Below are 14,571 nucleotides of genomic sequence, written 5' to 3'. Positions count from 1 at the left end.
AGCCTCCCCAAAGGAACTGAGCCCTTCCCAGAAAGCATCTGGTCCATCCTCCCCTCCCTTCCCCTTTTGTGTTATGTCTTCTTAGACTGTAAGCCTGAGGGCAGGGAACCGTCTGTCTAATTAAAAGATTGTATATACAGTGCTGTGTAAATTTACAGCGCTATATAAATAAAGCTTAATAATAATAATAATAATAATAATAATAATAATAATAATAATAATAATAATGGTTTTGCAAGGCATAATATCCTTTGAACTGAGAGCCTCAGTTCATTCTCCATACATTTGTCTTGGTCTGGATCTGGTCTGCAATGCTACCATTTGCAAATTTTCTTCTCTGACATTGATGCCAGTGGCCCCTTCTCTGTGTAGAGTTGCATTAAGATTAGGTAAATTGGTATAGGTGGGATTTTTGTTGGGAACAATAGAGTGGTGCTAAAATGTTAACTCTCCTCCTTGCCCCATACTATTGTTTCTATCAGGTACTTTAAATGAAACCATTCATTTAATGCATTGTCTAGTTTGGTCTCTTATTGCTTGAGAGTTCTTTGTTTGCATTATATTCTGAAAGTGTTAATCTTACCAAAGCTAATAATTGCTCACTGTAATTTGAAACTCTAAAAGGCAAAGAATTGACATGTGAACTTCATTCCAGTTCTTTAGGATCACTATCAGTAGTAAGAGCTCAGTAATATGACTTGAAAGCCAGCCCTTCAGTACTTCTCATTCCAAATGCTTATGGTAGTTATGTGGTGTTGGACAACACCTTTAGCATCTGTAGAATAACTGAAGCAGTAAAGATTTGTTCCTTCTGAGTTCGTATCAGGCAAGGCCCTTAATTGTTTTATTTTTTTTCTTTTTCCTTATGAGTGCATATCACAACAAGTAACCACTTAATTCTATATCTTGTCTAAGTTTCATATTTCCAGTTGAAATGAGATTCCCATGTCCCTTTTTGTATAAGCTGAAGGAAAATGGCTGCTTAGAATTGAGTGAGGAAATGAGCTGATAAAACATTAAAAAGCTGTTGTACTTCCAGGTGCCAAGAATCTGTCATGCAGCTTTAAAATAAGTGTGGGGGTGGAGAGGATTATGTTATAAGCAGAACATCAACTGCTGTACTCCCAACATAAAAGGGGAAAGCACCAATCCACAGTCTCTAGGAATAAATGCATGTCACGTCTCAAATGTCAGATTTGCTTATCAGGCATCATGGTATTATGACAGCTGAGATGTCCACATATTAAATTACACATAACCTGCCTGGCCTACTTGGGGAATTATGTAAGGGGGAAAAGACTCAATGTTTTTAATGAATGAAATGAAAATTTATGTTTACAATGGTCACTTAAATTTCTGTATACATTTTAATTACATTATTTTGTATCACTTGCACTTTATGTGCTATCTATTTCCCCCCCACTGCTGACTATTATCCTTTTATAAACCCTTCTGTATTCATAAATGTGAAAGCTACATGCTTGTAAATAAAGTTGAGCTTGTTTGTTTCAAGACAAGTTTCTGACTTTGTTTATTAATAACAATAAAAGCACAGGAAACATGCAACCGTTTATAAGATTTATAAGAGAAGGATACTGGGGACCCTAACCTTTAAACATTTAGGGAAGGCATATTAAGGGTGGATGTTGGACTAGTGTCATTCCCGAGGAGTCTTTGGATGTTTCTGAGGTAAAAAGGTGGTCTCAAAGCATCAGCAGGGAAGACCCTTGTGACAGGCTCATACAGCCCAGGTAAGCAGCTGTAGAGATTGACAGGGGTTGAAAAGCAACTACCTGACATTCCCATCCCTTCCTGTGAGTGATTTTCAGTGTGACATGCAGAAATGATCTTCAGTGTGAGACAGCATATTCCACCATCAAACAGCTCTTACTGCCTGAAAGTTCTTCCTAATGTTGAAGTGGAATATATTTTCCTGTAGCTTGACTTCATTGCTCTAAGTCCTAGTCTCTGGAGCAGCAGAAAACAAGCTGGCTCCATCCTCAATATGACATCCCTTCAAATATTTAAGCATGGCTATCATGTCACCTCTTAGTTGTTTCTTCTCAATGCTAAACATACCCAGCTCCATTAGCCACTCCCCATAGGGCATTTTCATAGAATCGTAGAGTTGGAAGAGACCGCAAGGACCATCCAGTTCAACCCTAACCCCCTGCCAGACCTATTGAGACAGTGTCAAATTGCATTGGCTTTTTTTAGCTTGTGCATCACACTGCTGACTCATGTTCAGCTTGTGGTCTACTATCACTCCTAAATCCCTTTCACATGTATTGTTGTCAAGCTAAGTGTTACCTATCCTACATCTGTACATTTAATTTTTTTTCCTGCCTAAGTATAGTACCTTACATTTCTTCTTGTTGAAATTCATTGTGTTAGTTTTGGCCCAGCTTTCTAATCTGTTAAAGTCATTTTGAATTCTCAGAGAAAGAAATAGGCTCTCTCCAGTCCAGTGTCTGCTTGAAAATTCTGTATCTTTTGGTTGCAGCCTTCTTTGTCCCTTGCAATTTGAACTTTCTTGATATAAATAGTATACTTCATTATAGAATAGGTTAAAAAAATACAGTGTAGAGAAACTTTGATGTCTGTGGCTATGGACTTTTGGCACACATAAGTAGATTGGCCATTGATTAAAATGCATTCCATAGCTTTAGTGAAATTTGGGAGATAACTGTTTGTTTTGAAGATAAACAAGTTGAATCTAGCTCTGTCTTTGAATGTGCATAGTGGAGTGTAGATAGCTGTGAACAAATTTAAATAAGCTATAAGTAATTTTTATGTGGTGTAGTAGCTCAGCAACATTGTACACTCACCACACTCAAAACCTCTAGCACCATATTTGAACAGGAAATGGCTTCATCTAAGCCTAAGCCTTTGGTTGATAGTTGGAAGAGGGTCCTGTGATTATGATTATTTGTCTGTGGTTCTTCTACGGGAATCCATTCTTGACTCATTTACTAGTTGTTGTTGTTGTTTACAGCTTGTATGGGAGATTTTGTTTGTTTTTTGGCTGTGTGCTCCCTCAGAACATGGTTTAAGAGAGTGAGGCTTCTGCAATGCTGCTAACTTGCTTGGGGATGGAGTTAGTAGCCACTAACTCTACATAACTGCAGCTTCTGCCTTGAGTATCAGAGGAGAAAGGAGAAGGTGAGCTGTGTTTGCAGCTCTTCCTTGACTCCTTAACTTGTTTTTTAAGGCCTATGTGGGGTGGGGGTGTTTATTTTGGGCCATGTGTTCTCCCTGAGCACACAGTCTAGGGGGACAAGGCTTTTGACTTGCTTGGGAGCGGAGCTAGCAACCACTAGCTTTATATAACTGATGCCCCTATCTTTTGAGTTTAGTCTTTGAGGGCCACTGTGCGTGCCTCATGGTGTGCCCAGTCATATCAGTGAGAGTTGAACAGGAGCTTTACTAACAGGCAAGGCCAACAACTATTTTGCATGTGCATTTAGCAGGCAAGTTTTGAGAGAAGGCCTGGAGTTCTATTTCAAAGCCTGCTTAAGACTACTGAATATGGCTGGTGAGGGAACTGCTACATTCACTGGTGCATGTTTGTGTTTTTGCTGGAGCATATGGACAGCTACACTTGCAGCACGTGCAAGATGGTGGCCCTGTTGGAAGAGAAGGTCTAGCAACTTCAGGATTGTGTATCTACTCCCCAACATATTAGGAAACATTAAGTTTTCTTGGATAGGGAGGAGCAGACTGTCCTGAATGAGGAACACACAGAAGAAGACTCTGAGGAGGAGGTCAGTTCCTGAACACAGGAGATAGGCATTTGGAGGAGTGTGACACATAGAAGTAGAAGGATCATTCTGAGCTTGGAGCTACAGAATCAATTCAAAGTTTTCACACATCACTGATGACAAAGGACAGCAACAAGAGCAACCGTCAGTCCACAGAGAACGTGCAGATGACTTTGGAAGACTTCCCACATGGAATGGCCCCTGCCAATCAGTGGTGGTAGGGGAATTCTTGTTCAGGGAAGAGAAGCAGTGGTTTGTGGGGCTTACAAGATGATGATGATGATGATGATGATGATGATGAAGCAGTGGTTTGTGGGGCTTACAAATGATGATGATGAGATGATGATGATGATGAGATGATGATGATGAAGAATAATAAAATAGGTATTTATTTTATATACCGCCCAATCACTGGGAATCCGAGCGGTTTACAATAGAGGGATAACAGACAGTTCCCTGCCCACAGGCTTACAATCTAAAAGACACGACACAAAAGGAGAAGGGAGGTGAGGGGGAGGGAATCAGGTCCAGCATTCTTCGCTCCCTCTGAGCCTGGCCCAAGCAGATGGACCGGAGGGAGGGCTCTTCTTCTTAGCCAGCCCCTGATGGAACTGGGCCAGCCTTCTCTCTCCCTCAGAGGACGAAGATGACAGTTAGGGAGGGAGGAGCCTCTTTTCTCAGGCCAGCCCTGAATGGTACTGGGCCAGCCTTCTCTCTCCCTCAGAGGCCGAAAGATGACAGTTAGGGAGGGAGGAGCCTCTTTCTTCAGGCCAGCCCCTGATGGTACTGGGCCAGCCTTCTCTCCCCCTCAGAGGCCATACTATTAAGATGACTCAAGAAGTGTGCTCTCTCCTTGGGGCAAAAAATTGTGATGTAACAGAGAGGCAGATAGGACTTATCAAGCCTACTATAATCCTTGTCCTTCACATAAGGGATCACAAGGTCTTTTTTGACTTTGGATAGCCAGCATGGAGCTCAGAATTGCAACAACAAACTTTATTACAGCCATTTGGCCAGCACAGTTCAGAATTGTTATTAATGCCACCCTTTACCAAATCAACTTGTCAAAGAGAGGAATAGAAATACTTTTTATGTGTGGAACATGGTGGTATGGCATTGGTTATTAATTTACTCTCAGTGTTAAGAAGCTCACTTTTAATTATGAGTATAATGATATACAAACTTAATGACGTAAGTCCCAGAGCATCATCATACCACTGCTTAGTTATGGATGATTTCAACATGCTACTTCAGCACATGGCATACTTGCAAGCCCTTCCACTGAATCTAAACTTCTGAACTGATTGGTATTTGTTTTAATGGGTGCATATGGTTAAGCACATAGAAACTAGAGAATATACTTTTTTACCAGCTCTGTTCCATGAGAAGATGTTGGTGCAAATGGCATTTAACAACTATAGAACACACGCATCAGCATTTCATAAGTGGAAACTTGGTGTTCACTGCTTAGATTTTTACACATTTAGCAGAATTATATTTGTATAGTCATGTATAAGTCTAGAAATTTTAGTTTAAAAAGTGACCCAAAAAAACCCGAGTCAACTTATCCATGGGTCAGTGTAAGTACTGTACTTTAATTCTTATTTTAAAAAGGAATCATCAGTTGGTGAAAGGCAGGAATATAATCTGTCGTGGAAGCACTGTAAATTCTTTGGAATTGTTTTCTTTTGCTTCATTCTTTAGATCCATTGCTACATATCCCTATATTTTACCCTTGACTTCTCCATGGATTATATGAAAATCCATACTTTTGGCCCCAAAATTTACCCTCAATTTATACAGGAGATGAGGCCGACTTATACTCAAGTATGTACGAAAGTTCTTTGACATGTTAATATGAATAGAATTCTTTTGAACTGAATAGCAAGTTTTCAGTTATCCCTGATGAGTATGATTACAATTTTTTTTAAAAAAAGTGAAGCTGCTCTATAAATAATTGTATGTTTTTTATTGACTTGTTGTATCCTAATTGTATTGTATTTTATACTGGGTTGTGATCCCGCCTCAATCCACCTGGAAGAGGTGGGAAAATATAAATAATAATAATTATTATTATTATTATCATTCAGGGCCTTTTTCATTACCTTTACTTGAACTGGTAATCAGAATTGGGTTTTTATGTTTATGTACAATGGTACAATTCTGTAACAGATAGCATACATTCTCAAAATGGAAGATATTTAAAATGAACTTGTGGATGTTTCTTTTTTTATGCATGTAATTAGCAGGTGCTTATTTGAATCTTATAGTGAATAATTTATGCTATTCAGATATAATGTCTCTAGAAGTCAGAGTTATCTCCCGAAGTAATCAATTTGTTGATGTGGTTTCATTACAGAAGGTTTCTTTTATCTGTTGTCAGGACTGAGGCATCTTAATCATTAACAGCATATGCTAACCTATTCAGCACTACTACAGCTGTTTTGCTATTTCTGAAATTTAACACACTAATAGGTAGCTAGACTTGGCTGCTATGTTTGGTATTGTTTCCAGATGTGATATTGCTGAGTTTTAGCGAAGCTTAGCACTGCCACATAGTTCTGGGTTCAAATCCACCTTGTGCTTTGACATTGGGAGAACAATTATGTACATCATTGCACATAATAATAATAATAATAATAATAATAGGTTTTATTTATATACCGCCCAATCACTGGGGAATCCGAGCGGTTTACAATAGAGGGGAAACAGACAGTTCCCTGCCCACAGGCTTACAATCTAAAGACACGACACCAAAAGGAGAAGGAATGGTGAGGGGGGGGGAGGGAATCAGGTCCAGCATTCTCTTCTCCCTCTGAGGCGGACCAAGGCAGATGGACCGGGGGAGGCCTCTTCTTCAGCAGCCCCTGATGGAACTGGGCCAGCCTCTCTCTCCCTCAGAGGCCAAAGATGACGGAGGGAGGAGCCTCTTCTTCAGGCTGCCCCTGATGGTACTGGGCAGCCTTCTCTCCCTCAGAGGCCGAAAGATGACAGTTAGGAGGGAGGAGCCTCCTTCTTCGGCTAGCCCCTGATGGTACTGGGCCAGCCTTCTCTCCCTCGAGGCCGAACGATGACAGTTAGGGAGGGAGGAGCTTCTTCTTCAGGCTAGCCCTGATGGTAATGGGCCAGCCTTCTCTTCCCTCAGAGCCGACAGATTTAGGGAGGGAGGAGCCTCCTTCTTCAGGCTAGCCCCGATGGTACTGGGCCAGCCTTCTCCCTCCCTCAGAGGCCGAAAGATGACAGTTAGGGAGGGAGGAGCCTCCTTCTTCAGGCTAGCCCCTGATGGTACTGGGCCAGCTTACTCTCTCCCTCAGAGGCCGAACGATGACAGTTAGGGAGGGAGGAGCTTCATTCCTCAGGCTAGCCCCTGATGGTACTGGGCCAGCCTTCTCTCTCCCTCAGGGGCCGAAAGCTGACAGTTAGGGAGGGAGGAGCCTCCTTCTTCAGGCTAGCCCCTGATGGTACTGGGCCAGCCTTCTCTCTCCCTCAGAGGCCAAACGATGACAGTTAGGGAGGGAGGAGCCTCCTTCTTCAGGCTAGCCCCTGATGGTACTGGGCCAGCCTACTCTCTCCCTCAGAGGCCGAACGATGACAGTTAGGGAGGGAGGAGCTTAGAATAGAACTTACATAGAACTTATAGGGTGAATTGGCACCTATGTAAACACTGTCTCTACCTGAATAATTTGACTCTTTGATTTCATGGTATATTGCATGAGTGAGGCATACTTGTTTATTATGAAGTTGTACCATTACTGTTGTTTTATTGATATGAAGTCCAGTTACATATTAAATATTGCCTTTTTCAACTCCTGCTCCCTCTTACTTATATCCTGCCTGTTCCTCCAGAATTAAGACACAAGGCAACTTATAAATGAAAACCAGAAACCAATATACAGAAAAGCATATGAAGGGTTATCATTAATCTACATGCCATACAGAAAGTGCAAGGGCTTGAGATAGACTTTTGCACCCTTCCATGTGTAAATTGTACACACCAGTGATATTTGCCAGAAGCAGCCTTAGGAAATGCTGGCTCTTGACAAAGAGATGTGTGCTTGCCTTTGGAGACCTCAAACAGAAAAACTGCTTCTTTATAGAGTTAAGTACCACTTAGTGATCTTGTGCAAGATCTGTCATCATGGAAGGAGAGAGGAGAGCCTTTTAAGTGCCCTCATCCAGGGCTTGTATATATTGTAATCAGTATACATACAGCTTCTTGTTTGCTATCTGCACAGTCACCGTATCCAAACAACATGCATCTGCTTTCAAGTGTCTTAAACCACGTATCTGTTTCCACTGGATCATCATAGAGCCTTTACAGACCGGTGTTATATGCTGGCATGGGGGCGTGGTGTACACACACCAACCACCCCCCCATGCTGGCATCATGCTGTGCACCTAACCGCATGGTGAGGTGCATCACAGCATTCCATTGGCGCAGCGTTTAAATGCGCTGCACCAAGGGAGGGCCAAAAAGCTGCCACAGTGGCAGCTAGGACACCCGTTCCATGGCGCAAAAAGGAGTCTTTTTTGCAGCTTTTTTGCACTGTAGAAAGGCCAGATTGGGGCCATGGCGTGCAGTTGCTGCGGCCCCGATCCAGCAAGGAAAGGGGGGGCATGGAGCCTCCCCTTAGGGGCTGTCTGTTGAACCTCATAATCATTGTTGTGCATTTAAAATAGGTAGGTAGCTATGTATTAAAATTAACGTATGCTAGTGATAAATCCGCATTCATGCATTCAGTGTTTTACAGCGAATAGTAGAAACTGATAAAGGTCTGTTGCTACATGAAAATCTAGTGCATTCCTTACTGTGAAAGTAGCCCAAATGAAATGTAATGTGGTCTGCAAACTCCTGTGCCACAATTGTTAGCCTTCAGAGTGCCATAAAACTTCTTTGTTTGCTACTAACCACTGACTTTAATATTTTTGTGCAAGAAAACAGATTCCTGTACTGTAACTTCAAAGAAACTAGCCTTGTCATGTTGTAAAAGACCTGTTGAATTGTTCTGCAAGGAAAAGCAGATGCACACATCATTAATAGATGTACACAGATAATGGTAAACGTAAACTCAGAAAATAATGTAGCACATGTAATAAAATCACAAACCTTTCAGATTGAAAGCTGTGATGTCCCACATATGTTTGATTTGGAAAACGTATACAGATTGAAGGGAGGAGGGGAAAAGCCCTTTTATCCTTTACAGGTGGTTACTTTGGTTTTAAACTCCAGTGCCCTCCAGTGAAATTACTTTGTCTTCAAAGGACTAGTTGAAACATAAAGCAAACACCAGTATAAGCTTCCTTCTTTGCTTATTTGTGGGACAGAATTTGATATATGTTTAGCTTTGATGTATGTAGTACTTTATATCTCACAGCACTTGAGTTCAGGGCAAATGCATGTGTTTTTCTTGAATCTTGGTGCTCCATATGGGATGTTTTCATTACTATTAGAGCAGGGTGCTGCTTAAAAGGATGAAAGACAGACCAGTAAGTTGGCCAGTGCAACTCCATATACCATCAATGAAATGCTTATTCAAATGACATTCTGTTTTTGTTAATTTTTGTTTTATTATGGCCAGTCTTTTTGTGCAGGAAAAGAAACACCATTGTTAAGATTTGTCCCTTTGTGTAAGTCAGGCATACAAAATTTAAATAATTTCAAAAACCAGTTTGTCACAGATACATTAATCAGTTATCTTCTGACATATTCAGTGAGCATGAATGAAACTCTTCAGGCAAATGTACCCTGAATAATGCTGCATACTAGTGGTTTTACATCACAGTACATTTGCCCTATAAACAGAACATGAATAGCTGCAAGGATAGTCTGACTGATGAGTGGTCAGATTGCTCCAGTATTGTCCAGAACTAAGTATTTCTATGTCAAGGACTCAAGTTTAGGAACTGAAAATACAACTAGTAACCATGTGAAATAAAATAGAAATGTTTGTTTTCTATGTTTTAAAAAAACTTTCATAAGATTTTAAACAATACAGTGTCAACATATAGTAACTGATTTCATAGCTTAGAATCACAACAAACATAATGGAGTTTATCACATGGGGGGCAATTGGAAGTATGAACGGTGATTAACCCGTGATAATCCTGGAATTGAGCTAATGGTTTTCACATGACGTCATGTTCAAATCGCTATTATGCTGTAAATAACCCATGATAATCCCGCAATTGTGCTAATGATTTTCACACAACGTCAAGATGAAATAGGATTAAAGTGCCATTATACCGTGAATAACCAGGCAAGAAACAGCAGCAAATAATTCATGGGATTTTCCCATGATAGACTTTTTGCTGTTTATTGCCTTTTATTCCCTGGTTATTTGTGGGATAATGGCTCTTGTGTTAATCTCATTTTAATCACGTTTTAATGTTGCACAGTTTTCACAGGTTAATCACTGTTTAAATTCCACATTTCCCCCATGTGATAAACTCCAATGTATTGGAGGCAGATCAAGCTAGCTCAGACATGGACAAAATCTAGTCCATGGGCTGCATTTGGTCTTCAGGGCTCTGTGCCACACACAGCTCTGCAGCCTCTGGAGTGCATGATTTTACCCCTTGCTTGTAACTGTGTCCCTGCCCCAGATGCTTCCATTAAACTAGACGGGGCATTTTAAGATCCTATAAGTGACCATTTTCAGGTGAAAGGAAGGTTGTGGCCTGCCATGGTTGAGGGAGAGCAAAAATGGACCCCAGTCCTTTCAAAGTTTCCCACCCCAATCTAGCTTAATGACTAATATGGTACTCTCCCCAGAGTGCCTTCACTTGTCTGCAAGAATTATGGCTGGGACTTACTAATATAGGCATATGCATGTAAGCAACAAGTTTGTTAGATATCATGTATGTTAGTTACTGCTTGTTAGAGATGTCTCTCAGTACTTGGTGAGCTTGTCCGTGTGACCTATTTGCGACATCCAAGGCCAACATAGTATAACAATTTCTTATTCTGTTTACTAATTGATTTGTTCTAGCCATTTTTGGTCTGGATGCTGAAAGCAGATTAGCAATCTAACTTTTATGATTCAGTGTGGTTCATTCCTTCCTGTTTATAAATAATGACAATGACCCTAAGAGCTTTATTTTCTCAGTATTTAGAGGGGTTAGGTGTCCTCTTTCTAGTGTTTTCTTCCAGTTCTCCCTTATCAAAACCAAGATTTCAGTGGAGGGGCCTTCCATACACCAGTCCATTGATTCAGATCATTTCCCCCATGTTTGTCTAAGTCCCTCCACATTTACATAGCTACTGTTCGTAATTTATATAATTTAGGAGAGGATTTAGAATTATACTGAGTTGCTTACTTGCTGCTTCATCATCAGGCTTGATTTTTGTTTGAATCTTAAAAAAAGATATTCAGTTTTATGGCCTCCTCTTTTGACTGTTTTTGCAACACCTCTCCTGACTATACACGCCATCCCTTTTGTTCTTAGTTAAATGTAAGGCAGAAAAAATGAAATGCATAGATATAGGATGGGGGACATCTGGCTTAACATGACAACATGTGAAAGCAATCTGTGAGTCCTAGTAGACCACATGTTGAACATATTGAACATGAGTCAACAGTGTGATGCAGCAGCCAAAAAAGCCAATGCAGTTCTAGGCTGAATTAATAGACGTATAAATCAAGGGAAGTAATAGTGCCACTCTATTCTGCTTTGGTCAGGCCTCACCTGGAATATTGTGTCCAGTTCCAGGCATCACAATTCAAAAAGGATGTTTACAAGCTGGAGCATGTCCAGAAGAGGACAACCAAAATGGTGAAGAATCTGGAAACCATGGCTTATGAGGAGAGACTTAGGAAGCTGGGGATGGGTAGCCTGGAAAAGAGATGGTTAAGAGGTGATAAGTTAGCTCTGTTTAAAGTTTGCGGGGATGTCATAATGAGAATGGAGCATGCTTGTTTTCTGCTGCTCCAGAGAATAGGACATAGGACAATAAATGCAAGCTACAGGAAGATTCCACTTAAACGTTAGGAGGAACTTCTTGACAGTAAGAACTGTTCAACAGTGGAACAGTTCCCTCAAAGAATGGTGGACTCTCCTTCTTTGGAGGTCTTTAAACAGATGCTGAATTGCCATCTGTCAGGGGTGCTCTGATTGCGAGTTCTTGCATGGCAGGAGGTTGGATTGGATGGTCCTTGTGGTCTCTTCCAACTCTGTGATTCTATTATTCTTTTCCTGAGTAAAACACTGTGTCATGTCTCATTCCTGTATTGTAGTAGTCTGTTTCTTGTTTGACTCTGTCTAGCTTCCACAATTCATGCTTCTCACATTCCATGTTCTTATAATATGTGTCATGCAGCTTCAGTCTATTATCTATTATGCACATCTATTATCCATTATGCATGTAGGAGCCTTTCTGATAGTGATTTTAAAAATTTTGACCTGATATTTTAATGCTTTCCATCTAAACTGAAGGAGATCTAGGGACTGAGTTAATGTAGCCATTTGAAATTCTTCTTTGATTAGAATGAATTTATCATGAGAAAAATGGCATCATTCTTTGTGCTAGAATTTTCTAACACTGGGTTTCTGTGTCTGTTTGGTAGGGTCGGAAAGTTCCTATGAATATGGTAAATGCATTTAGCATGGTCTTGAAAACATTGCTTTGCCTTCCTTGTTTAGTGGTACCTTAAATCTCTTCATAAAAATCCTAGCTTATGTCAACAAAATATAATTTCCATCTTGTTTTGTGGGCCTCACCTGAAGGCCTCCAGAATTTCAGCCTCACCTAAAGCATTATTCCTTGTTCACTGTTTTACTCTTACCCATTAAGTTTATAGCTTTCAAGGGGAACATTGATTCTCCCAGAAATAATTTCTTCTTATTCATCTATATTAAAACTTCTAGAAATATTGGTTATTGGGTACAGTAGAATATTTTCAATATTTGCCTAAGTTTCATAGGATTCTGTAATGCAGAACTAGTTATTATAGAAGACAAAATGGAACAATATGAACACACATAATATACTTACCTGTATAATTTGGTTGCACTAAAAGTCATATACAAGATAGGAGATGCTAGTATCTTGTACAGTGGTACCCCGGGTTACGAATGTAATCCGTTCCGCGGCGCCATTCGTAACCCGAAATCTTTCGCTAGCCGAAAAAGCCATAGGCGCTAGCGCTAAAAGCCGCGATTTCGTGTGAAAAAGCGCCGAAAAGCACCAAAAAAATTTTCGTAAGCCGAAAAAAAAAAAACGTAACCCGAAACAGTTTTTTCCTATGGGATTTTTTCGTATCCCGGAAATTTCGTAACGCGGTGATTTCGTATCCCGGGGTACCACTTTCATTTTTAAAGCCAACTTCCACCTTTCCCAAGATATTAAAGCCAGTATTAATATCAAAAATGATTTTGAAGGAATATGATAAAACCTTTATTCTGTTTTGTTTTCCTGACAGGTAAGCAGCGCATACAGCAGTTGGCTGAGAACACCAGGTACTTTCGTAGGCGGCTTAAGGAAATGGGCTTCATCATCTATGGAAATGAAGACTCCCCTGTTGTACCTTTGATGCTGTATATGCCGGCAAAAATTGGGTAGGTTGTAAGCAAATTATTGCTGCTTAGCACTAGTAAATACAATAACAATTAGAAACAGTTTCAGTGCTAAATTGAAAGAGATTACATCTGGCGTCCCTCAAGGAGCCATTCTATCTTCTATGCTATTTAACATTTACATGAAACCGCTGGGAGAGATCATCCGGAGACAAGCGGGGTTATCAGTATGCTGATGACACCTAAATATGCTTCCCTATGTCCCCGACTGTTACAATGACTAAGGATGGCACCTCCCCTCTGAATCCCTCTCTCGAGTCAGTAATGGGCTGGATGAGGAAAAACAAACTCAGCCTGAATCCAGAGAAAATGGAGGTACTTGCCATAGGCTCCTTAGGTTTGGGGAAGGAAATTTGTCCACCACTCCTAGACGGGGTTACACTTCCCCTAAAGGATGAAGTTTGGGAGTACTTCTGGATCCGTCTACGTTTGTCATCTCAAGTGGATGAGACAGCCCGAAGTGCCTGGTATCAACTTCGGTTGATACACCAACTGCGACCCTACCTCAACCGAAAGGACCTTGAAGCTGTAGTACATGCTCTGGTAATCTCTCGTCTTGATTTCTGTAATGCGCTCTACATGGGGCAACCCTTGTACCAAGTTCGGAAGCTTCAACTAGTGCAAAATGCGGCAGCCAGGTTGGTCACTAGCTCTTCGAGACTTGACCATATAACACCTATCTTGAAAGATCTACACTGGCTCCCAATTTGCTTCTGGGCACAGTACAAGGTGTTGATTATCACCTTTAAAGCCCTACATGGCTTGGGCCCGGGTTAGTTACGGGAACACATCTCCCCATACAATCTGCCCCGCACTCTTAGAACAAGTGGGAAGAACTTGTTAGAGATATCAGCATCCAGACAAGTTTCCACTTCCCAAAGAGCATTCAGTATAGCTGCCCCTAGACTATGGAATGGACTCTCAGAGAGATTCACCTTGTCACATCTTTGGAAATTTTCAAGAAGGCAGTAAAGACAGAGCTCTTTCACCGTGCATACCCTCCTGATCTATGAAGTCCATTGGAATAGAACAAGATCATCTGACCCCGCAATTGACTGACGATGTTTGATGTCTTACATTTGATGATTTATGTTTTTAGCTGTGGTTTTAATTGTGCGGTAACTAATGTCGGAATACTATAACTGTTTTTTAACTCTGTTGTGATGCGGAAAGATATAAATAAAAACTATTATTATTATTATTATTATTATTATTATTATTATTATTATTATTATTA

At 40.6% G+C, this 14,571-nt stretch overlaps 1 protein-coding gene across 1 annotated transcript in view; it reads left to right on the top strand.

The window, feature by feature from the left end:
• SPTLC2 (serine palmitoyltransferase long chain base subunit 2) overlaps positions 1–14,571 on the top strand; it is a 104,299-nt gene that overhangs the window by 59,727 nt on the left and 30,001 nt on the right. The window contains exon 10 of the mRNA XM_042471097.1: positions 13,181–13,316. Coding sequence (XP_042327031.1) covers positions 13,181–13,316 — 136 coding nt within the window. The remainder of the gene's footprint in view (positions 1–13,180; positions 13,317–14,571) is intronic.

The sequence above is a fragment of the Sceloporus undulatus genome, chromosome 1, assembly GCF_019175285.1.
Source record: "Sceloporus undulatus isolate JIND9_A2432 ecotype Alabama chromosome 1, SceUnd_v1.1, whole genome shotgun sequence".
In the NCBI taxonomy this organism is placed as follows: Eukaryota; Metazoa; Chordata; class Lepidosauria; order Squamata; family Phrynosomatidae; genus Sceloporus; species Sceloporus undulatus.
The sequence above is the reverse complement of the archived record's forward strand: the minus strand, read 5'-3'. Positions and strand labels throughout refer to the sequence as shown.